Here is a 9,516-nt window from a genome sequence, read left to right as displayed (position 1 = left end):
ATCCTTACATCTTTGGCAAGATGTTGAAAGGAGGTCGAGGCAAGCTTGCTCAAGGCATCAGCTGGCTTGTTTTCGGAGCGATTGATGTGTATAACTTTGTGGGATTTAAATTGTTGGAGCAATTCTTTCGCCTGTTCCAGATACAAAGCCATGACTTCTCCCTTCGCGTCGTATATGCCATTCACTTGACTGGCTATTAGGAGTGAGTCAACATGTGCGCGCAAGCTTTTGGCTCCCATTTTGATGGCGAGGCGTAAGCCTGCCAGAAATGCTTCGTACTCAGCCTCGTTGTTGGTGTTTTTGAAGTCCAACTTAATGGCGTAAGTAAACTCGTGATTCTCTGGGCTTACCAGGCGCAAACCTGCTCCCGCGCCATCTTCGTTTGATGCCCCGTCGGTGTAAAGCATCCAAGTTTCATCTGTTGTATCCTCCTCGGGAGTCTCTATCAGCTCGCACTCCTTGATTTTATCGGCCGGCACTTCTGTGATGAAGTCGGCGAGGACCTGCCCCTTAATGGCCGGGCGCGGCCTGTACAGGATGTTATGGCCGCCCAGTTCAATGGCCCATTTTGCCAACCTGCCTGATGTCTCAGGCTTCTGTAGTATAGTTCCAATGTGGAAATTTGTAAGCACAGTTATCACATGGCCTGTGAAGTATCGGCGCAGCCTTCGGGAGGCGTGTAGTAGCGCAAGAACCAGCTTTTCCATTGTGGAATATCTTGTTTCTGGGTCTGTGAGTACTCTGCTGACGTAATAGATCGGGGTTTGCACTCCGTTCCTTTCTACCAACAATACTGACCCTACTGCCTTATCCGAGGAGGACAAGTACAGCACAAGGGGCTCTTTTTCAAATGGCGCTGTTAGGGTGGGCAATTCAATCAGACATGCTTTCATTTGTTGAAAAGCTGTTTCTGCCTCCGGTGTCCACTTGAACTCTTGCTTCTTTACGCAGTTGCGCAATGTGCTGATGAAGGGATACGATTTTGCGGCGTGGTTGGAGAGAAAACGATTAAGCGCGGCCAGTCGGCTGGCCAGTCGTTGCATCTCTTTGATGTTTCGCGGTGAGGGCATTCGCTCAATAGCTTGTACTTTCTCTGGATTCACCTTGAAACCGCCGTTTGTGACAATGAAGCCTAGAAACTTCCCTTCTTCCATGCCAAAGGAACACTTGGCTGGATTTAGCTTCATATTCACGCTGCGCAATGAGTTGAACGATTTCTCGATGTCTTTCAACATTTGGTCCTCCTCAGGACTTTTAACCACTAGATCATCGATATAAACCTCAATATGTTTTCCGATGTCACCTGCAAAGGTCTTGTCCATCAAGCGTTGATATGTCGCGCCTGCATTCTTCAGGCCAAAGGGCATCTTCGTGTAGCAGAAGATTCCAAGATCTGTTCTGAACGCTGTCTTGTCTTCATCTTCTAGTTTCATCTGCACTTGATGGTATCCTTTGTAGCAATCCAAAAAGCACTTCCATCGGTATGGCGCGAGAGAATCTATTTTTTTATCGATCTCAGGCAAGGAATAGCAATCCTTTGGGCACGCCTTGTTGAGATCAGTGTAGTCTACGCACATGCGCCATCCGCCGTTTGATTTTTCGACCATCACGGGGTTCGCCACCCAACTCTGATATCTTACCTCTCGCAAGATCCCGGCTTTAAGCAGTTCGCATACCTGCTCGTTCATTGCTTTAGTCTTGTCTGCCCCTAGGCTGCGCCTTCTTTGGACCTTTGGCTCGACAGATGGGTACGTGTTTAAGCAATGCTCGGTGATGTTGCACGGGACACCGGTCATGTCTGCCGGTGTCCAGGCAAATATATCCATGTTTCGAAACAGCAGCTGTTTTAGACGTGTTCTGATGTCTGACGAAATGGCGTGGCCAATTGTCACAGTCTGCTCAGGGTATTTTCGGTTTAAAACCCATTTCTCTGGTTCGGTCGTGGAGACCCTTGCCGCCTTTGTTGGGCACAGCTCTTCAGTTGACATTACTTCTTTCTTGGCATATATGATTGCTACTCCTGTCTTGGTTGGGAAACCTATCGCAGAATGAGGTGTTGAAGTCACCATGTTTAGCTCGCCTTGTGTTTCCCTACCAATAAGCACATCATGCCTCGATTTCACTGGCATTACCATGAAGTTCACATTTGTTGTTCTTGAGTGTTTCCCGTCAGAGAGCGTGACGGGGAAACTGATCTGTCCGAGAGGAAAAACCATCTCGTTGCAAAATCCAGACTAAGGATAATCGACAGGTTCGAGTCGCGCTTTATCCTCTTCATCCAACTGATTGAAACACTGTTCGTAAATGATGCCGGCAGTACTTCCCGGGTCTATGAATATGTAGTCAGTTTCATAATGCCCGATTATGCCGGTAATGACCACGGGACGTGTGGCGCGAGGTCCGCCGCGCACTACCGGAAATATAACTTGCTGCTCTTGCCAAGAAGGTTCGTAAGGGCGTTTGCCTTTCTCCTTCGCGCTGTACCTGGGTCCGTTGACCATGTGAGTCTCTAGTCGTCGGACCTTTTTGTGGTTCCCTTCATCGTGGCGCTGGAGTTGACGGGTTTCCTTGCGTACATTCTTCACTAAATGGCTTAGCTTACCGCTTTTGAGCGCTCTCTCGATTTCTTGGCGCAAGCTATAACAGTCGTCGGTCAGGTGCCCTGAATCTTTGTGAAAATCGCAGTACAAGTTGGGGTCTTGCCCTTTCTTGTTTGTCATTGGTCTGGGCGCCTTGAAATCGACATTCTCCGTCATCAATACCTCCTTTGGAGTTTTTGTGAGCGGAGTCCAGTGTTTGTCACGATTGTCGTCTCTGACCGCCTTCTTGTAACCGATTCGGTCAATCGTTTCTCGCGCGTCTTCTCTGTAGCGCGGCCTGTCGTCACGGCCTCTTGGTCTCTCAGACTTCCAGTCATGACTCTTATATTTGTTACGCTTGTTGTTGTTATCGCGTGTACTTCCTCTTGAAAACCGATCTTCTGGGTAATAGCCCTTTCCACCAGCAAGGGACTCCTCAGTTTGCGCGACGATTTTTGCGGCTTCCATTAGTTTATCCCACTCCTTTGGCATTCCATCTTTGCCTGTGATGGTTCTGATGAGACTATCGCAGCGTATAGCCTTTTTGAAGTGACAGCGCATGAGTTGCTCACTGACGCCGCCTATTTCCAGACACTCTTTGTTAAAACGCGTGATGAAGTCCTCCAGACCTTCACCATCTCTTCGCCAAATATCTTCTACTTCGGCTGTGTCACGTTGGTAGCGACGTTGTTGGCTAAAGTAGCTTAAGAATTGCGTCTTGAAATCTGTCCATGATTTAATCTTCCCGGGCGGAAGGCTGTCAAACCAGGCGCGAGCCGCTCCGGTAAGAGTTTGAATGAACAGGTGGCACCACATGGGCATGTTCCAACCTCCCATGCAGCCCACACTCGTGAATGTTCTGACGTGATCGTCTGGGTCAGTCAACCCATTGAATTTCCCAACAGTTGGGGGTAGCTTCTCTCGTGAAAGCGGCGCGAGTGCAATTTTCGGGATAAACTTGGAGTGTTCCGCAGCTTCCGCTGGTCTGTATGCCAGGCGGAAATCTCTTTCAGCTTCTTCTGTGTAGCCAATGTGTTGTCTTGGCTTGTAGTACTCATGGTTTTTTGGTAAACGATTAAAGACTGATGATTCCTCGTCACCTTCCCATGTGGGATCATATGGGTCCGTTTCTTCCCATTCGTTGTTCATGTTGCGCGGCGTGAGCCGGCTGTGAACAGGGCCTCGTTGAAGGTTCGACGGATAGTCGTAGTAACTATCCGTTTCCCCTCTTGTATCGCGCGTGTCTTGTACGCTTAAACGTCTTGTCGGGGGAGGCCTGTTGATTCTGCCTTGTATATTGGCTGGTGGGGGCATTTGGCGCACCCCCTGACTCTGAGGGGTGACCAAGGACGGTTCTGCCGTCAAAACTGCTTGCTGCGCGATGAGCGATTGGTATGCTGCATTGATAGTGGCGATGCTCTTGGCATACCACGAGGCTGGGGTTTCGCCTTCTGGTAAGCCAAGTAATGCAGATACATTTTGAGGTGGCGCTGTGTTCGAAGGTCCTTCTCCGTTCCCTGGGGTGACCACTTGGGTGATGCGGGTGAAGCTCCCGCGCGGACCCCCAGTATTGTTGATTTCAACTTCGCCGATTTCTTCGATTTGTTGGGCTTGGAAGTTTTGGATTCCTTCGCCCAACGCCGTGTTAGAGTTGGTTCCGAAACCGAACTCTGGGATGATTCCTTGACCAGTCATAGTCGAAGGAAGAAAGAGGTGTCAAAGGCTCAAATAAAAGAAGATGAGGGTGGTTATAGAAAAAATCGGTGGGCGCCAATGAAGAAACAGTGATCTAATCAGGGAGTTAATTAGATTGGTTCATGTTCCTTTCATGATGGTTAATCTTCTTGATGATATTTGAGCTCCGACTTGGTAATCAATCCTGCAAAACAGAACACCGTTACTCGTTAAGAGGGGAATGTGGGGGTTTCCCTCTTAACCAGGCTCCGGCGTGAGAATAAGCGACTGCTTTGAGAGTAACTAAGTGTAAAGAGTGAGAGCCAAGGGAATAGAATGTTTAACCTGTGGGATGAGGTCTCTATTTATAGCCGGAGAGGTGTAAGGGGTTATGGGCTGATGGGCCTTGGGCCAGAAGCGGACAACAAAACGGATATGCTCTTTGTCTCACTAGCGTCGACCGCTTAGTGGCTTCTAGACGCTCGTCGGTGCTGGCGCACCTTGATTGGAGCCACGTGTCATTGTTGTCGGCCTTGTTGTCCTTCTGTCATCAGCAGACAAGTGGAGATCGTGGGACAGTTGTCCCCGTCCTCTGATTGGTGCCACGTAGGCGTCCTTGTGTACTTCTCGTCAGGCGATCGTGGCGCACGATTGACCAGAGCCTGCTAGACGCTCATTGGCTCCTTTTACTGCCACTTGTACCTTATGTACCACTGTAGGTAGCCGTGCGCTTTCCTACTGAGTGGCTCTTGTTGTACAACAAACTAACCCGCGCGGGGTTAGCCTACTCATTTGTTCCATTGTTTTATGCTAAGTGCTGGTATCTGGGCCTCTTGTGAAGCTTGCCTCGCGCGGGACAAACTACAACGCGTGTAAGTCGCGCGTGGATACTGCTAATAAGTTTTCTGAAATAAGGAGTATGGTTCCGCGCGCAACCTGGTCGGAGGTTTGCGCGACTTTTTGGGACCATACCCCTTCACAAACTAAAGCTAGAGACGTTTATATACAAAACTGACATAAATGAGTTAATATAAAGATGATGTATGTTACTATTATAAAATTCATCAAAGAAACATGTAATCGTTGAAAATGATACAAAAATAAATATATTATATTATATAATACTTATTATTGTATTTACATATTACATTATATTTAATAAGAAATAAAAAGTTACAATTATAATTCGCAAAGCGAGTATGTGTGTGTTAATGCCATAATAGTACGACCCTTTTTAGGGCATCAATACTCTCAAAAATATTGGAAGGAAGCAGCCAGACGGCCGATTCACAATGTCGGGTTTAGACCCACAAGAGAAATTTTCGGATTAAAGTATTAAGTAAAGGGGATTTTTACATATTTCCCCTTACTCCTAAGAAGCCTTATTACATATTTCCCCAACCCACTAAATTTAATTGCATATTTTCTCTTTCTAAAAAATCCTAATTATATTTTTCTCCAATCCCTAAATTGATACATTAAACAGTTATAATTGTTGTCTTAGTTTTTCTATAAAAATTATCGGGTCACCATTGCCAATTAAAACTGTATGTATACTATATGTAATGTTTTTCTAATAACTTTATATATGTTTGAACTGAATCATCTGACCTGGACTAATATTTATAAAATAAGAGAGATTAGTAACGATAAACTTTAAGTAAGAAATAATTATTTATAAAAAAAATAAGAATTATATTGTAACTAATAATATTTAGTATTTAGAATTATCTATAATATAAGATATTAAACTAAATAATATTTAGTATGAGGGTTATTTATAAGAGATTAAACTAAAATTATAGTTATCTATAAGAGATGGTCTAATATGATGATAAGTGTCCCTAAAGTGTTTTCTTTTATTATATGTATAGATATAGATACAGATTATATTATATTATATTATATTATATTATATTATATTATATTATATTATTGAGTAAAAATATTAATGTGCTATGATAACATGCTATATGGGCGCGTCGCCTCATTGTCACCCACAGGCACAACCTAAACATAAACAGTACGCAGTAGTCTCTTTTTACTCTTCTCACACCATATTCATATTCATCTCTCTCTCTCACTCTTCATGTCTCTCGTCTTCTCTCACTAGACTCCATTCCATATTCTCTTCTCTAGTGAGAGCCACTTTCACAAAACAAATGGACAAGAAACAAGGCTTTTTCTCTACTCTAAAACACGAAGTCATTCGCGGTTTATCACCGGTTCGGTCCAGGTCCAAAAGCCCGGCCCGAACCGGTTCTCCGATGTCAGCACTTCTCCGTCGGAGGCCCAAACAGCTGACCAACGGAGAGCCGTTAGTCGGGAGCCTCACCGGAGAAGTGTTGGCACCGTTGTACGAAGGACCCGACCAAGACGGGTCCGAGCTTGGTGACTCGAAGCGGGTCGGGTCGGCTATTGGACAGTGGATGAAGGGTCAGCTTTCAAGGGCTCCATCCATGACTGCTACTATGGCTTATAAACATAGGTCTGATTTGAGGTTGTTGCTAGGTGTGATGGGCGCACCATTAGCCCCGGTGCACGTTAGCACTACTGACCCTCTGTTTCACCTCAGCATCAAGGACACACCTATTGTAAGTCTTGCCTGTCTTTTTAATGTTGGACGTCATAGATTTGACTGTTTTCATATTTTGTAACGAAAATCTGCAGTGTTTTTCTATTTTCAGAAACTTAATATTTTGTTTGGATTTTAGCTTATTTCAAGTAATCTGGTCAACAACTTTCCTTGAGTAATAATATTTTGTTACGTGTTTTTAAGATTGTCTGTTTATTTGATTTGATTGGGCTTTATTGTACATTTGTACTACTAGTGAAAAAAATTTGTTAGGTTTTATTCTAATTATTTGTGTTATAATTATAATTAGAAGATATGATTTGATTAAGTTTCCTGTGTTGCATATTGTTACACAGGAAACCTCGTCTGCTCAGTACATACTGCAGCAGTACACAGCTGCATCCGGAGGGCAAAAGCTACAAAACTCGATAAAAAACGCGTACGCGATGGGGAAAGTGAAGATGGTAGCGTCCGAGTTCGAAACCGCATCAAGAGTGGTCAAAAATAAGCACGCGGCCAGAGCGGCCGACACTGGGGGATTCGTTTTGTGGCAGATGAATCCGGATATGTGGTATGTTGAGCTGGCGGTCGGTGGTAGCAAGGTTCACGCGGGTTGCAATGGGGATTTGGTTTGGAGGCACACCCCGTGGCTCGGTGCTCATACCGCGAAAGGCCCTGTTCGACCCCTGCGTCGCGCTCTTCAGGGCCTTGACCCTAGAACCACCGCGAGTATGTTTACCGATGCAAAATGCGTCGGTGAAAAGAAGATCAATGGTGAAGATTGCTTCATTCTTAAAATATCTGCTGACCCACAAACATTAAAGGCTAGAAGTGAAGGTCCAGCCGAAATCATAAGGCATGTTTTGTTTGGCTATTTTAGCCAAAAAACCGGGCTTATTGTTCACATGGAGGATTCACATCTAACCCGAATTCAAACCACTGGGGGGGATGCGGTCTATTGGGAGACCACAATCAACTCCAGTATGGATGATTATCGGCCAGTGGAAGGCATAATGATTGCCCACTCGGGTCACTCCGTAGTAACCCTTTTTCGATTCGGTGAGATGGCTATGAGCCACACCAAAACCCGAATGGAAGAAGCATGGTCCATTGAAGAAGTTGCATTCAATGTCCCCGGGTTGTCAATGGACTGTTTTATCCCTCCGGCCGACTTAAAAACCGCTTCGTTTAGCGAAACAGCCGAGCTCCCGGAGGGCGAAAGAGGGAAATCCACGCTTATGGTCTCCGGTCACCGAGCAAAGGTTGCAGCCCTTGTTTAACCGCAATTGTTCATATAGGGTCAACGGTAGTTTCTGATTGACTTTTAACACGTTAGTAGTTACAATTACAAATTAGAAGCTTTAGGGTATTTAAGTAATTTCACAACTTGGGTTTTCACAAGCCAATGGGGGGCTTAGAAACTCACATGTTAGTTAGTTATAGAGGGTGTTTGGGGTTCCTTTTTTTGAGGAAAAAAGGACTTTCGAAGGGAAAAAAGGACTTTTGAGGGTGTTTGGCTTTCCTTTTGAAGGCAAAAGTCCTTTGCAAAAGCTAGAAGTCATGTTTTTCTGACTTATTTTTTCCAAAAGGACTTTTGAAAAAGTTGAAAATAAGTTAAGCCAAACATGCCCATAGATCAAATGGAGGTTTAATTTTAGTTCACCTTCCATAACGTATGGTTTTACTTATGTTGTTTGTTTCACTTAGGTTTTTTTATTTTTTGTTACAATTGTTGTTGGTGTCAAAGATCAAAGATGATGGTTCTTGTGATCTATTGTTTTGTGTTTTTTATAACCCTACTGTAACCAAAATGTTACTGATGTAGGTTTACTGAAAGAAATATATATGTTTATTATTTATATTGGGAGGAAGATTCTTTTTGGTCCCTTTACTTTTGTAAAAGTTGCATGTTTGGATAGAAAGTTGTTAAGATTGTTTAACTTTTTGGTTTGGCTTTTTGACAAATGTGAGTGGGTTCGCATCGTATGAAGGAAAGCGTGTTTGGGAAATATGATGACGACGTGGCCACGGGGTTAAAGTGGTATGTTTACAGCTGTAATTGCCACTAGGATGGATCATGTCATGTGCATTCCAACTTGTACTTTATGCTTTAAAACTAAGTTGTTTTTATAACACTAGTATACAGCTAATCTATAGCAGAGGATTAAGCGGTGTACTGCAAGGTGGAGCTATTATAGTATTTATCCAGGAAGATCTACGGCAAATTTGGATCACTGACGTCTGACGACCATTGGAGTATTATCGTGCCACGAGCAGAACCACCCGATCATATCCATCTCCACAAGACATAATGCCTATATACCAATTCAAGAGGAAACACAATAAATATAGAAAAAACCCCCTTTGGGAATCAAACCTATGTTCTATTGGTCCCAAAGTGTTATCACATCCCTAAAATGCCATTACACTATAAAGCCATGGACAAATAAGTAATGAATGTTAAGAAAGACAAATAAGTACATGACTGTGTTATTTGTTATAATTATGCAAACCTAAGATTTTTTTTGTTCCTCTTATTTCACTCTTTCGTATTTTATTTCTTAATTTAAAATGCTTATAAGGTTAGTTAAAAAAATAATAATAAAGCACAATATATGTCATTAAGTTTTATATTACTAGCTAGCTATTTGATATTTTATTTTTTTAAATTTATGTACAAGTTTCTAA

The 9,516-nt window shown here is 43.7% G+C and overlaps 1 protein-coding gene across 1 annotated transcript; it reads left to right on the top strand.

Annotated features, from left to right (window-relative positions):
- Positions 1-6,259: 6,259 nt before the first annotated feature.
- Positions 6,260-8,773, top strand: LOC110884586. Its single transcript, XM_022132304.2, has 2 exons — positions 6,260-6,847; positions 7,185-8,773. The coding sequence occupies exons 1-2, from the start codon at positions 6,416-6,418 to the stop codon at positions 8,106-8,108; spliced, it is 1,356 nt and encodes a 451-aa protein (XP_021987996.1). The 5' UTR covers positions 6,260-6,415; the 3' UTR covers positions 8,109-8,773.
- Positions 8,774-9,516: the final 743 nt, after the last annotated feature.

This window comes from Helianthus annuus, chromosome 10, assembly GCF_002127325.2.
Source record: "Helianthus annuus cultivar XRQ/B chromosome 10, HanXRQr2.0-SUNRISE, whole genome shotgun sequence".
Lineage (NCBI taxonomy): Eukaryota > Viridiplantae > Streptophyta > Magnoliopsida > Asterales > Asteraceae > Helianthus > Helianthus annuus.
Note: the sequence above shows the minus strand (reverse complement) of the source record. Positions and strands in the feature narration are given on the sequence as shown.